The sequence below is a fragment of the Salmo salar genome, chromosome ssa18, assembly GCF_905237065.1.
Source record: "Salmo salar chromosome ssa18, Ssal_v3.1, whole genome shotgun sequence".
Taxonomy (NCBI): Eukaryota; Metazoa; Chordata; class Actinopteri; order Salmoniformes; family Salmonidae; genus Salmo; species Salmo salar.
In genome coordinates this window covers 12,299,572-12,315,830 of record NC_059459.1, presented here as the reverse complement: position 1 = coordinate 12,315,830, position 16,259 = coordinate 12,299,572, and the positions used below count along the sequence as shown (strand labels likewise).

The following is a 16,259-nucleotide window of genomic DNA, read 5'->3' as shown; positions in this document are numbered from 1 at the left end:
GTGTGTGTGTGTGTGTGTGTGTGTGGTGACAGTTCCCTGCCTGAGGTGTGCTCTGGTTGGCACCTGTGGCGTTGCGTGAAGACTGGCATCCTGCCCTACCTGAGAGGAGCTGCACTCTTCTTCCACCACCTTAACGGAGTTCCTACGCCCCCAGAGCTGCATGGTAACTACAACATGGATACACACACACACACAGGGCTGGCACGGTAATTGTATAATCGTGGAACCAATGATTATGGGTGAAGGCCGTGAATAAAAGAGCCGCCATAACCCTTCGATCCATTCATTTGAAATAATATTTGACGCAATAGCGGTAGTGTGAAAGAATGATCATCTGTCTAGATATCCAACTGTCTCCATCTCCTCCCAACGTACACTCTCTCTCCTTCAAAAATGCACTCCCTTAGATGCTGTAGCCGGTATTATCTGTTCCAGCTACAGTAGGAATAATTCTCTGGTTTGTAAAGGTGTAAAAAAAGATGCTGAAATCTGACCTGAATCACCTCTCTGTCTGCTTGGTGAGTGTGGGACATTTTATAAGCAAAAGTTAATCGTCAATGTTCTAAAAACCAAAGTTCGCGAACGTAGAGGGCTTGATTCAATCCATAACGCCAAAGTTCAGCACTATAGCGCGCTTGGAATTTTAAATGTCATTCCCGATTGAGCCGACATGCAGCATTTACCGTGAATCCAGTCTCCCTGTGAATGCGGGAACGTTGCCTTTTAAATTTCAATCGCGCTATAGCACTGAACTTCGGCTGTATGGATTGAATCGAGAGCCAAGTCTGTATGCATGACCCAAAGGCATGACCACTGTGTGATAGATGTTTACTCCGGTTGCTAGGCAACACAACACAAGTGGGCTACAGCAGCAGAGAGGAGGGGAGAGAGGAGAGACGATTAGCGCGTGCCTTTAATTTTGCAGTTTGAACCGTTATAACGGTGATTGTGGTTATTCCATGATAGACACAGCCTTACACTTATATTCAAGTGTGCGTATCTCACACACTTTTACACTCTTACTGATCTTTGAACACGTACACTGTACCAAACAGAGCCATGCTGTTGGTGTTCACTCTCTGTGTCTCTTCTAGCTCTGTGTCCTGGTCAGTGGGAGGTGCTGTGTGGATACCTCAGTCTGCCCTCCAACCTGCTTCAGCTTTACCACAGTCAAAAGGTGCTACTGGAGCCCTTACTGCACGGGTAAGAGTCTCTTTCGCTCTCTCTTGCGCACGCCAGTAACCTGTCTTTTCTCCTCGTGTATCCTCTGAATGGTTCAGAAGTGCCAGCTGCATGACTGATTGATGTACTGTATGTCATAGCCACACTCTGATGGGGGAAAGTTTATTTCATTTAGCATTTTGTCCTCCTGTCCTGTAGGTGGTGCTCTCACCCAGGTGTACGACAGACGCTCCAGGGAGGTGGCGTTCTCGTGAGGTCAGTGCTGCTATTTTACTCTGATATGATGGGTTGAAGACTCTGATTACTTAGGTCGGATATTGGTATAAATTATTTTGTGTGGTACAGTGTTAATTTTGGCAGCTATTTTCGTTTGAGTCTTTATGACTAAAATACATTTTCGTCATTTCAGACTTATTAGTTTATCAGTCGACTAAAACTCTAGACAATTTTAGTGTAGTTCTAGCCAGTCACGTTAGTTGCATATTAGTCAATGCATTTTATTTCATGAAAATAAATAAGATTTACCTTTTTTAACTTCCATCATATTAAAGGTGTTATGTCTAACTTTGTTTCCCCTTGAGGAAGCTAGGCAAATAACAACTCACCCCCCTCCCCCGCATCCCATTTCCCGGCAACATGGTGGAGATTCGCCCTGGAGTCTTTACTTTTAGTTTTATCCACCAGCTTCAAACAGCTGAAAATATTATATTTTTATTTATTGAATACATTTTACTGCGATTTTAGATTGTGTAGTGATTCTCTACACTCAAGTGCTTGTTTTCTCACAAAAACTGAAATTGAGTGAACAGTGTAGAATTTAAGTAACCGGGAAATGGCAGAGTGATTTCTACATGTTGGACACCTGCCATTTTCAGTTTATGCTCAAGGAGAAGGTCAAATCAAAATAAAATGATTCTTTACATGCTTTGTAAAAAACAGTGCCGAGAAAGAAAATGGAGAAATAATAGAAAAGTTAAACACGTAATAATACATACACAATGAGTAACGATAACTTGGCTATATACCATTAGTACCGGCACCGAATTGATGTGCAGGGGTACAAGGCAGATATGTTCAAATACTGTAGCCAGGAATAAAGTGGCGGATAGTAAACAGTAGCAGCAGTGTATGTGATGAGTAAAAAAAAGTTAGTCTGAGTAGCTATTTGGTTAACTATTTAGGAGGCTTATGGCTTGGGTGTTGAAGCTGTTCAGGGTCCTGTTGGTTCCAGACTTGGTACATCGGTACCACTTGTCGTGTGGTAGCAGAGAGAACCGTATATGACCTGGGTGGCTGGAGTCTTTGAAAATGTTTAGGGCCTTCCTCTGACACCGCCTGGTATAGAGGTCCTGTGACGTACTGGGACGTCCGCACTACCCAAGCAGTTGCCATACCAAGCGATGATGCAGCCAGTCAAGATACTCTGTGGTGCAGCTGTATAACTTTTTGAAGATCTGAGGTCTATGACAAATCTTTTCAGCCTCCTGAGGGGAAAGAGGCGTTGTCGTGCCCTCTTCACGACTGTCTTGGTATGTTTGGACCATGATAGCTCCATAGTAATGTGGACACCGAGGAACTTGAAGCTCTCGACCCGCTCCACTACAGCCCCGTCGATGTTAATGGGGGCCTGTTCGGCCCACCTTTTCCTCTAGTCCACGATCCGCTCATGGACTCTCCCTCAATGTCTTTCTGATAGTAGTGTTGGAGTTGTGCACGGCCACGCAGTCGTGGTTGAACAGGGAGTACAGGATGGGGCTATATGCACGCACTCCTGAGGGGCCCCAGTGTTGAGGGTCAGCGTGGCAGATGTGTTGTTTTCTACCCTCACCACCTGGGGGCGTTCCATCAGGAAGTCCAGGATCCAGTTGCAGAGGATTGACCGCGCCTCTGATTTCCTTAAAAAAGGGAAAATCTGAGTATTCCAACATTGCCAGAAATTTTACTTTACTCCTAATGTTCAGCGAATACTGTAGCTTTCATAGGTTCAATCGGGGAAAAACTGCACGCGTATTTGCGGAACGCGACAAGACAGATGAGTAAAAGAGCACGTAGGAAAATAGAGCTGACATGATCAAAGCAAAAATAGCCTACATGAAAGTAAGACAGAGTTAACATTGTTCTGCGTATCATATCAAAAGATTGACGAGTGACTGAAGTGACTGCAGATCAGCTCAATCAGACCGCGCAACTGAAAGACGTTACTTATGCCAATGAGAGGATTACATTAAACATTCTGCAAAGGCATGCATGCTTATGATTGGACAAAAACGGATGAATAGGAGCTTCATGTCGAATTGAATGTCCTTAAGTCTCGCAAGGAATTCTCGTAACACATTCATGGCCTCTCGTTATCGGCATTCGTTTTCGTCAGGAAAAATATGTTGACCAATGTTTTTGGTCATAGTTATTGTTGACGAAATTAACACTGGTGTGGTTGTTTTTTAAATTTTTTAGAACTGTACAGAATTTGTTGTTGATAGTGTTAAGAGCTCTAGGGCTGACCAATTCTTCCTCTGTTCAGTTTCCCTCGGGAGTCCAACAGCCTGATTGACCTCCCAGATGACTACAGTGCCCTCATAAACCAAGCATCCAGCTTCACGTGAGTGCCCAGCGAACAACTGTCATTGGTTTATCAGAGATGTCGTAGCATAGCCTTACAAAATTACAATCGGGAGCAATTGGATGTCATTGCTCTCCTTACTGTCCTATGGCAGACCTTTTAGATTGAATGTCTATTAATTACAGTTGCGGTCAAATATATTGGACCTATTGCACTTTTCTTAAATAATTCTCTATTCTCAAATAAGTTGAAATTGAAAACTGTTGATCTCCACACCTTATTGGATTTTTAACATTGCAGAACCAGTTTTATTTTTATAAACTTAAGTTTACAATTAATCATTTAGAAAATAAAGACAAATGGCAGGGACAAAATGATTGGCACCCTGGTGCTAGTATTTGGTTGCACAGCCTTTGGCCAAGATAACTTCCGACAAATGCTTCTTGTAGCCATCATTGAGCTTGCTGTACCTTTTCTACTGGTAATTTGGCCCACGCTTCAGCAGCAAACTGCTCTAAATCATCAGTGTTTGAGGGGTGAAATACAGGTGGGAAATACCCGTTTTAAATAATTGTTCTTTTGACTAATCTATTTAAAACGTGTATTTTTCCCTATATAGACACACCCTATGCGTCAAAATCTGAATCACTTCCATAACCTATGATGAGAGCTGAGAACAGCAGTTGGTGGAAGGCACCCCTCAAACACTGATGATTTGTTTTAGTTTGGGACATCCCTAGTAATGTTTAAATACATTGCTGTAATAATTTCATTAAACAGTGTTAGTTTCATCAGCTGTTTTACAACATGATATTAAACACAGCAAAAACTGAATTTTGACTGCATTGGGCCTTTAAGAAATGCGCAAGGGTGCCAATATACACTACGTGGGCAAAATGATGTGGACATCTGCTCATTGAACATCCACATTCCAATATCATGGGCATAATATGGAGTTGGTCCCCCCTTTGCTGCTATAACAGCCTCCACTTTTATGGGAAGGCTTTCCACTAAATGTTGGAACATTGCTGCGGGGATTTGCTACCATTTAGCCATGCGTATTAGTGAGGTCAGGCACTGACATTGGGTGATTAGGTCTGGCTCACTGTTCGGCGTTCCAATTCATACCAAAGGTGTTCGATGGGGTTGAGGTCAGGGCTCTGTGCAGGCCAGTCAAGTTCTTCCACCCCGATCTCGACAAACCGTTTCTGTATGGACCTTGCTTTGTGCATGGGGGCAGCTCCAGACCATTTTTCCTCCTCCACCAAACTTTACAGTCGGCAGGTAGCGTTCTCCTGGCATCCGCCAAACCCAGATTTGTCTGTCGGACTGCCAGATGGTGAATCTGGTCCTCCGGTGGGGCTCAGTTGGCAGAGCATGGCGCTTGTAACACCATGGTTGTGGGTTTGATTCCCATGGGAGACCAGTTTGAAAAAGTCCCCCAAAAAATGTCACATGCACCAAATACAACAGCTGTGAAATATTTACAAAATAAACTAAAGTAAACAAAAAAATAAAAAGTGTAACAATAAAATTATATCAAGGCTATATACAGAGGGGGTACTGCTACTGAGTCAATGTACGGGGTTACAGATTAGTCAAATGTGTGCAGTTTTGGGTACAGTGACTGGATAAGAGTGTCAGCTAAATGACTAAAATGTAAATGAATCGTGATTCATCACTCCAGAGAATGCGTTTCCAGTAGAGGTCGACCGATTATGATTTTTCAACGCCAATACCGATTATTGGCGGACCGAAAAAGCCGATACCGATTAATCGGTCAATTTTTTTTTAGTTTTTTTATTTGTAATAATGACAATTACAACAATACTGAATGAACACTTATTTTAACTTAATATAATACATCAATAAAATCAATTTAGCCTCAAATAAATAATGAAACATGTTCAATTTGGTTTAAATAATGCAAAAACAAAGTGTTGGAGAAGAAAGTAAAAGTGCAATATGTGCCATGTAAAAAAGCTAACGTTTAAGTTCCTTGCTCAGAACATGAGAACATATGAAAGCTGGTGGTTTTTTTTAAAATGAGTCTTCAATATTCCCAGGTAAGAAGTTTTAGGTTGTAGTTCTTATAGGAATTATAGGACTATTTCTCTCTCTACCATTTGTATTTCATATACCTTTGACTATTGGATATAGGCACTTTAGTATTGCCAGTGTAACAGTATAGCTTCCGTCCCTCTCCTCGCCCCTACCTGGGCTCGAACCAGGAACACATCGACAACAGCCACCCTCGAAGCATCGTTACCCAAAGCTCCACAAAAGCCGCGGCCCTTGCAGAGAAAGGGGAACAACTACTCATGGCGAGTGACGTCACCGATTGAAACGCTATTAGCGCACACCCCGCTAACTAGCTAGCCATTTCACATCGGTTACACCAGCCTAATCTCGGGAGTTGATAGGCTTGAAGTCATAAACAGCTCAATGCTTGAAGCACAGCGAAAGTGCTGTTTGAATGAATGCTTACGAGCCTGCTGCTGCCTACCATCGCTCAGTCAGACTGCTCTATCAAATATCAAATCATAGACTTAATTATAACATAATAACACACAGAAATATGAGCCTTTGGTCATTAATATGGTAGAATCCGGAAACTATCATTTCGAAAACAAAACGTTTATTCTTTCAGTGAAATACGGAACCGTTCCGTATTTTAACTAACGGGTGGCATCCCTAAGTCTAAATATTGCTGTTACATTGTACAACCTTCAATGTTAATACATAATTATGTACAATTCTGGCAAATTAATTACGGTCTTTGTTAGGACTTCACACAGTTCGCAACGAGCCAGGCGACCCAAACTGCTGCATATACCCTGACTGCTTGCACGGAACGCAAGAGAAGTGACACAATTTCCCTAATTATAAGAAATTCATGTTAGCAGGCAATATTAACTAAATATGCAGGTTTAAAAATATATACTTGTGTATTGATTTTAAAGAAAGGCATTGATATTTATGGTTAGGTACACATTGGTGCAACGACAGTGCTAAATCATCACCCGTTTGGCAAAGTAGGCTGTGATTCGATCAGAAATTAACAGGCACCGCATCGATTATATGCAACGCAGGACACGTTAGATAAACTAGTAATATCATCAACCATGTGTAGTTAACTAGCGATTGTTAAGATAGTTTTTATAAGATAAGTTTAATGCTAGCTAGCAACTTACCTTGGCTTCTTGCTGCCCTCGCGTAACAGGTAGTCAGCCTGCCACGCAGGCTCCTCGTGGAGTGCAATGTAAGGCAGGTGGTTAGAGCGTTGGACTAGTAACCGGAAGGTTGCAAAAACGAATCCCCGAGCTGACAAGGTAAAAATCTGTCGTTCTGCCCCTGAACAAGGCACTTAACCCACCATTCCTAGGCCGTCATTGAAAATAAGAATGTGTTCTTAACTGACTTGCCTAGTTAAATAAAGGTGTAAAAAATTGGTCGACCTCTAGTTTCCACCGCTCCAGAGTCCAATGGCGGGGAGCTTTACACCACTCCAGCCAACACCATGTGCAATGCCAAGCGATCTTCGGCTTGTGTGCGGCTGCTCGGCCATGGAAACCCATTTCATGAAGCTTCCGACAAACAGTTCTCCCGTGCGCTTCAGCCCACGGCGGTCCCATTCTGTGACCTTGTGTGGCCTACCACTTTGCGGCTGAGCCATTGTTGCTCCTATACATTTCCACTTCACATTAACAGCACTTACAGTTAACGGGGGCAGCTCTAGCAGGGCAGACATTTGATGAACTGACTTGTTGGAAAGGTGGCATCCTATGACGGTGCCACGTTGAAAGTCACTGAGCTCTTCAGTATAGGCCATTCTATTGCCAATCTTTGTCTATGGAGATTGAATGGCTGTGTGCTCGATTTTATACACCTGTGTGGCTGAAATAGCCGAATCCACTCATTTTGAAGGGGAATCTACATACTTTTGGCCATGTAGTGTATTTGGCCCCAACTGTGTGTTTATGCTCTCCTCGCTCTCCCCCCAGGTGCCCTAAGTCAGGTGGCGATAAGTCCCGTGCGCCCACCCTGTGCCTGGTGTGTGGCTCCATGCTGTGTTCTCAGAGCTACTGCTGCCAGACAGAGCTAGATGGAGAGGACGTGGGAGCTTGCACCGCGCACACCTTCGCCTGTGGAGCCGGAGTAGGCATCTTCCTCAGGTACAGACCCGTGTGTGTGTGTGTGTGTGTGTGTTTAAATGTGCGCCTGTATACAGTGGGGTCTGGAATTATTGGATGCCTTGATAAAGATGAGCAGAAAAGGGCTGTATAAAGTAAATAATACTTGTATGCCATAAAAATATATACACGTTATTGTATACTTATACATTTGCTCGGAGAATGAATTTGTCTAACAAGTAATACAAAAAAATTCATCTGAAAGATGATTGGATCCCCTGTTTTCAGTACGCTAGCACCCTCCCCCTGCGAGCCTTTTTCTCAAATGCTTTATGAGATTGGAGAACACATTGGAAGGGATCTTAGACCATTCCTCCATACAGAATCTTTCCAGATCCTTGATATCATTGTCTGCTCTAATGGACTGCCCTCTTCAATTCAAACCACAGGTTTTCAATGGGGTTCAAGTCCGGAGACTGAATGGCCATTGCAAAATGTTGATTTTGTGGTCAATTAACCATTTCTTTGTGGATTTTGATGTGTGCTTGGGGTTATTGTCTTGCTGGAAGATCCACTTGCGGCCAAGTTTCAGCCTCCTGGCAGAGGCAACCAGGTTTTTGGCTAAAATATCCTGGTACTGGGTAAAGTTCATGATGCCGTTGACCTTAACAAGAGTCCCAGGACCAGTGGAAGCCAAATAGCCCAGTCACATCAAAGATCCACCACCATATTTTACAGTAGGGTTGAGTGTTTTTCTGCATGTTGTTCTTTCGATGGTCAGAGACCTCTATTTTCATTTCACCCCAAGCACAAAGAAATGGTTACTTGACAAAAGAAACAACAGATTTGCCGACGTTCATGAGTGTGCAAGTATAATGCTATCCCTTCTGTTCCAGAGTGCGAGAGAGCCAGGTTCTGTTCCTGGCCGGTAAAACTAAGGGCTGTTTCTACGCTCCTCCTTACCTGGACGACTATGGAGAGACGGACCAGGGCCTAAGGTGAACAACACTGCACATTCACTCATAACATTACAGCAGTGGTTCTCAAAATGGCTTCTCAAACGTTTGGATCAGACACCAGCGCTCATCAGAATCCCCCAGAAGCAACTTTGAGACCCACTGCTGTAAATGTTATTGGTCTGTGCTGAAAGATGTCCAGTAGTGTGTATTGCTGTCCTCCGCTGTTTGAAAGCCTTGCATCTCTGTGTTTTATCCAGGCGGGGGAACCCATTGCACCTGTGCCGCCAGCGCTACCGCAAGATCCAGAAGCTGTGGCGCCAGCACAGCGTCACAGAGGAAATAGGGCACGCCCAGGAGGCCAACCAGACCCTGGTGGGTATCGACTGGCAGCACCTGTGATGTCATAGGTTACTATAGGTCCCACCCACCAGAGTCAGATACACCCCTTCTCCAAACATGGGGGACTCTGCACATGAGAGAGCAGCAGTATGGTGGACATGGCAACAGAGCCCCACCCCTCTCGCTCCTCCCTCTCTCTCCCCCTCTGTCTGGGAGTGGATGAATGGATGTAGGTTTTTCTCTTCTTTTTGCTGTTTCTCCCTGGAAAGAATGTGTTTCTCTATTTTCTTTCTGATTTAATATAAAAAATATATATATTATAAAGCATATAGCTGACACATCGGGCCCCCGGGGTCGGGTGCAACATGAATACTCCAGAGTATAACTTCTTTATAGGAATGTTATTTAATTTCTGCCTATTCAAATACGATTTAAATTATTTCTAAGGTAGATAGATGGCTGCCGTGTTGGATTGCTTTGATACCTAACATTTTGAGTAAGCACAAGGTTTTCATCCTTGCTTTTGTCATCCAGTGACTGCTCATTTCAGTGTTTGGGCCAAAATCTCATCTGATATGTGTATAGGTGAGGTCAGATTGTACCCTTAACAGTATTGGGGTCAATTCTATTTAAATTCCTTTGAATTTAAGTTTGAACCCAAGAGCCGAAAAATCCTAATTGAAAATAAATAGTGCTTTTCGGCTTTGAATTGGAATTTCAATTCAAGTCCTGAAATTGATTGACCCCAACGCTCTGTGAGAGACACTGCTGACCCATTGCAATGTGGGGGTTACAAAGGTATATTCTCCCCCCCTGCTGCAATCATTGAATACTTTCTCCAGTCTGATGGACACCCAAATACACAGTGCAGTAACACACCAGTGTTTGCGTGTTTTAACTCCCGAGTGCCTGTGTTTTGGTTTTTCCAATTTGTCCGTGTGTATGTTGGCGTGCGTGTGAAATCTTTTTGCAGGTTATGTTTATGTGCGTTTTGAATGTATCCAGACTGTTCGTTGTCAACTATTCGTTTTTTAACACTATATTTAAGGAAACCTGATATGATCCTTTATTGCAAGGCTGTCTCTTCCTTTTGTGGTAATATGTGGTTGGTTGGAGAGCCGTGTATTCTCTCACTTTTTATCTGACGTGGATGTTGTGCATTGATGGGGTTTGTTTGTTTGTTTTTTGGTAATTGTTTTTGTATTGTCATTTTTTGGATCTCTGAGAAGAGTGCAGGAACATATCCCTTTAACCTTTTGTTTCATGTACGGACTGTGAAGTTGTCATAAGTAGGGCCTGTGGGTTTGCCTGACGACCTGACCTGGAAAACAACTCTGGACCTAGTTATAGTCTGTAAGTAAAGCCCAGAGTTGTGTTTTTGGTCAGGTCAGGTAGTCCTAGCCCAAATCATAAGGTTGTCTCTGGACTGTACCATTACCACACCTACAGAGGGGGCAGCAGTGTGTGACATGACAGGTAGACTGAAATATCATCCTTAAAGCTCAGAAACTTAACAGGATAATCACACGCAGGCACTTTAGCGCGCACACACACACACACACACACACACACACACACACTGCTCTCTGATGCAGGGTCTCCCCGATGCTGGGACCTAAAGCTCTATATTCTTCCTCCTATCACTCCTTTGGCATATTCTCATGGTAACCATCCACACCCCCCATTCTTCAACACACTCCCAATATTGAGGCGGCATCATTATTTTCATGTCACAGACTTGTTAATATGTTAATTATTGTATAAATGAGTACATTGTACTATATTGTAAAATGATACCTAATTAAAAAGGAAAAGGAATGCCTGAGTCTTGTGTACTTTGAATTAGTCACTAGACGATGGGAGGGCTGGGGGGGGCAATCAATATTGTTATACTTTTTGTTGTTGTTGCAATAGATGCGGTAGAGAGATCAATCGAACTCGACCAAAACAATGGAGGTGCCTTGGCAACGCTACTCACGCGTCCTCACGTGTGGGAAAGATTCAGAATCTCCTCATTGCCCCCCACCATCAAAATTTGCCTCCATTTAGGCTATTGTGTGTGTGTATATATATATATATATATATGTATGTATGTATGTATGTATGTATGTATGTATATATATATATATGTGTGTGTATTTCACACTATGTTGAGGTAAAAATCGGGGTATAATGCTGTATGGATGTCAACCCCAATACATGTTCATGTCATCTTCACTAATCAACAGCATTACACTTAAAAACAGCTTCAAGACTTAATCAAGTAGCACCACCGATTTCTAGATGGCTATGCTACCAACTCATACAAACGGGAGTTAGCATTTAGCAGAACCATTTTAGAACTGAAGAGGACTCTTTCAAAATATTATGCAGCGAAAACAGCCAAATATATCCAAATCGGATTTTAGTAACCATGTTGTGTGCCTGTTGGAACACAGAAATCATGACGGATTTGGCGAATATCCACTTTGTAAGATCCAATTTTATTTTTGGGGGAATGTGCGCCATTGATCTCTACCGCATGTATAGTGAATCGATTCAAAGGCTTACGAATCTTGGAATCGTAATATTTGGTTTTGTTCGTTTAACAGTTCAATTACATATAACAACAAATAAATTCTGACTGAGTTGTAAACTAAATAATCATCAAAAACATGTTCTTCCTGGCAAAATCGTTAAGACTTTCGTAGTATATTATTTCAAATGTAATGTATTACAACACTTTCACCCTATTGCAAAGTCTAATCACAATACATATAGAATCTCAATATATTTAATTGTGACCTAGCTATGTATCGTGATTTGATTTGAACATTTGATATGAGTCTTATCATGAGGTCCCTACCAATACCCGGTCTTTGAGGGATAGTGCAAGATTTAAGTAAGTAAGCCTTTTTCCTACTTATCCAAAGTCGGATGAACTCATGGAAAACATTTGTATGTCTCTACGTGCAGTTTGAAGGTAGTTTTGTGTGCCATCGCTAACTAGCGTTAGCGCAATGACGAAGGCTAGACTGGTATGCTAGCAGTACCTGAAGACTTCCAGGCATGGTGCTAATGCTAGTTAGCAACTTCCCTCAAATTCACACGGAGACATACAAATGGTATCAATGAGTTCATCTGACTCTGGGTAAGTAGAACAAAATCTCGCACTAACCCTTTAATGCAAAGACCCCTGCTGGGCTTTGTGTGTGTGACCTTGAGTGACAATGTGTGGTATTAATATCACTATTGCTGTGAGCAGCACTTGTGCCCATCTCCGATCTGTCAGGGCCTCCCAGTATAACCACCATGGAAACCGTCCAGGATAATTAAGTGGATTAGGCTCCCAAGGCCCAGTTGGAGAATAAAGCTGCTGGTGTAATGAGTACACTTAACCAGTTAACCAGTGGTTAACCAGGATTACAGCAACGCTGAGGTTAAAAACATTCAAGGTGAGGCGAGTGAGATATTTTTGGAAGCTTCTTTGAAACATTCCCAGACTCAAACTTGATTTTTTTTAGGGAAGTCACAGAGTAGTGTTTTAGTGCTGCATTCCTATTCTTATTAATAGGTAATAAATATTTTAATTTAATACATTTTCAATTAGAATTGCTCCCTTGGATAATTCACAGCCACTAGCCTGGGGACAAGGTTAAAACTAACCCAAACCTCTTCAGTATTTAAATGTGCATCACTACGTTTCCTATCATCAGTAATTAGATCTAACATTCTGGCACAGATATCAAGGCCTCCTGAGGATTGGAGAGGAATTGGGTTGTAATTCTGCAGGAGAGAGGCTAGCCCGCCCCATCCAGTCAAAGATGCTTTGGGCATCTCCCTGCGTCAGAGGTACCTGTCCTTGCAATCACCTGATGGGGCTAAGCTGCACATCAAAGCCTCTTACTGCTCTTATCTTCTCAGCAGCTGTTTATGTGCTTTAGGTCCTTTAAGCTATATTCCAGAGGACAGATGTCCCCTTTACCCCCCACTACCACTCTCACGTATACAACTATATTTACTGTTCTTGCTCAACTGAACCTACCCCTCAGGTAAGGATACCTCTGTTTATGGCTTAGTTGGACATATCAGGGAACACATTAAAAAGGGTATTGGTAAGCCTAAGTATCCTTTAAATTGTCTTTGCTAGATATACCCCAACCCTTTGACATGTATTATCCAACACTTACTCTTATTAAACCTTTATTTAACCTGGAAGACCCAGTAGTCAGAAGACCTCTTTCTCAATTGAGACTTGATAACTGGAGACAACTTATCTCTTCTGAGGGGTGGCACAGTTAAAGTGATTTTAGTGACTTGTTTGTCCTGTAACTGAGGATTGGATCCCCGCTGAGTGGGAACCACACGTTACTGCTGATCCCATCAGGGAAAGCTGGGCTCCTAATGGGTTCTTTACACGTACCCCTCATCAACTGGGAACCTCCGGTTCTCCTTAATTGGCGTTTTTCATCATTTGGATATGGTACTACCCTACCGCAACCAACATGTATCAAGAGCATGTCACTTAAGTGAAGTTCGCAAAAAGTGAGAGAATGAAGGGGGAAATGTAAAGCAATGGCAGCTTGGACATGGTGAATAAAGAGTTTAAAAATACTGTTTGAATGTGAGTACATATGCCGGTGACAGGACATTTTTAAGTGTGCAGTATCAATTTAGAAATGACTCATGTCAGACAAAACCTTATGGACAAAACAGACAATCCGACTCTTGTTCTCTTTATATATATTTATCTTACACAATATCTCAAAATCCAAATTTACAGAAAAGATGAACTCTCAATATTACAAAGGAGGAAAATTGTGATCCCACAGAAAGTAAAAATATGACAACTGATAAGACATTTTTGTATCCACTGCAAACTGACCAGCATCGCTATCTGCCCATAAAGGGTATGCTGATTTAAACTGCCAATCTGATCATTGTTAACGCTCAGAAAAGTACACAACCTTCTTATACACGCACCCAGCACCTCATCTGGGCACTCAGTCCACTGTAGCCCCTCAAAGGACTACAAAATCAGAGTTTAATCTGCCTCGTACATCAAGCAGACATATAACCCGATAGCAACACTGATACATAACCGCTAAATGTTAAAGTGTGTGTTGTATAGATGTAAATGCATGTGGCGCTGCTCTGCCAGGACCTGTATGGGGACACTACATTTCCCGGGTTTATGTGTTCCCCCTCAGGGGCCAGTGTGAGAGGGGGCTGGGAGGGACAGCCAGGAACACCGGTTCCGCAGCTGCCCGATTTAAGCTGCCTTGAGGGAACGTATGTGACCGATTGACCGGGTGGCGTTAGGCATTGATAATGTTGTGTTTTGGATGAGAAAATTCTGTTAAATTGAGCAGACTAAGAACATTTTTGGATTACTTCACAAAAATACACATATCTTTGTGTAGCTATCGGGTTGCATGCCCACTTAACACAAGTTGTGGAGTGTAAAAAGGACATAGGGGTAAAACTATTAGACATGAGGGTAGATCAACTATGTTAGGCTTGATTGTTTCAGGGTAGGTCCATCATTTCTCATGGAGAGGATTCCCAGGGAGGGAAGGGGAGATTTCATTATTTCATTACATTTTCGAGATATTCACAAGCCCAAATTCATGTATACGGTACAGATGTTTTGACAACCCAAATATATTTTTAAATATTTTTCTTTAAAAAATAAACTCTGATTAACATATATACAGAATTATTATGGACAGGATATACAGCTGAAGTCGGAAGTTTACATACACTTAGGTTGGAGTCATTAAAACTCATTTTTCAACCACTCCACAAATTTCTTGTTAACAAACTATAGTTTTGGCAGGTCGGTTAGGACATCTACTTTGTGCATGACACAAGTAATTTTTCCAACAATTGTTTACAGACAGATTATTTCACTTATAATTCACTGTATCACAATTCCAGTGGGTCAGAAGTTTACATACACTAAGTTGACTGTGCCTTTAAACAGCTTGGAAAATTCCCCAAAATGATGTCATGGCTTTAGAAGCTTCTGATAGGCTAATTGACATAATTTGAGTCAATTGGAGGTGTACCTGTGGATGCATTTCAAGGCCTACCTTCAAACTCAGTGCCTCTTTAATTGACATCATGGGAAAATCAAAAGAAATCATCCAAGACCTCAGAAAGAAAATTGTAGACCTCCACAAGTCTGATTCATCCTTGGGAACAATTTCCAAATGCCTGAAGGTACCACGTTCTTCTGTACAAACAATAGTACGCAAGTATAAACACCATGGGATCACGCAGTCGTCATACCGCTCGGGAAGGAGACGCGTTCCGTCTCCTAGAGATGAACATACTTTGGTGCGAAAAGTGCAAATCAATCCCAGAACAACAGCAAAGGACCTTGTGAAGATGCTGGAGGAAATGGGTACAAAAGTATCTATATTCACAGTAAAACAAGTCCTATATCGACATAACCTGAAAGGCCACTCAGCAAGGAAGAAGACACTGATCCAAAACCGCCATAAAAAAAGCCAGACTACAGTTTGCAACTGCACATGGGACAGAGATTGTACTTTTTGGAGAAATGTCCTCTGGTCTGATGAAACAAAAATAGAACTGTTTGGCCATAATGACCATCGTTATGTTTGGAGGAAAAATGGGGAGGCTTGCAAGCCGAAGAACACCATCCCAACCGTGAACCACGGGGGTAGCAGCATCATGTTGTGGGTGTGCTTTGCTACAGGAGGGACTGGTGCACTTCACAAAATAGATGGCATCATGAGGTAAGAAAATTCTGTGGATATATTGAAGTAACATCTCAAGACATCAGTCAGGAAGTTAAAGCTTGCTCGCAAATGGGTTTTCCAAATGGACAATGACCCAAGCATACTTCCAAAGTTGTGGCAAAATGGCTTAAGGACAACAAAGTCAAGGTATTGGAGTGGCCATCACAAAGCCCTGACCTCAATCCCATAGAAAATGTGTGGGCAGAACTGAAAAAGCGTGTGCGAGCAAGGAGGCCTACAAACCTGACTCAGTTACACCAGCTCTGTCAGGAGGAATGGGCCAACATTAACCCAACTTATTGTGGGAAGCTTGTGGAAGGCTACCTGAAACGTTTGA

At 42.4% G+C, this 16,259-nt stretch overlaps 1 protein-coding gene across 2 annotated transcripts in view; it reads left to right on the top strand.

Annotated features, from left to right (window-relative positions):
• Window positions 1–10,991, top strand: part of ubr2 (ubiquitin protein ligase E3 component n-recognin 2) — a 42,983-nt gene extending 31,992 nt beyond the window's left edge. For both annotated transcript variants that reach the window (XM_014154111.2, XM_014154110.2), the window contains exons 40-46: window positions 33–163; window positions 1,095–1,203; window positions 1,381–1,437; window positions 3,704–3,781; window positions 7,747–7,917; window positions 8,772–8,873; window positions 9,092–10,991. In XM_014154111.2, the coding sequence (XP_014009586.2) occupies window positions 33–163; window positions 1,095–1,203; window positions 1,381–1,437; window positions 3,704–3,781; window positions 7,747–7,917; window positions 8,772–8,873; window positions 9,092–9,233 (790 nt within the window). In that variant the 3' untranslated portion in view covers window positions 9,234–10,991. The remainder of the gene's footprint in view (window positions 1–32; window positions 164–1,094; window positions 1,204–1,380; window positions 1,438–3,703; window positions 3,782–7,746; window positions 7,918–8,771; window positions 8,874–9,091) is intronic.
• The last annotated feature ends 5,268 nt before the right edge of the window (window positions 10,992–16,259 follow it).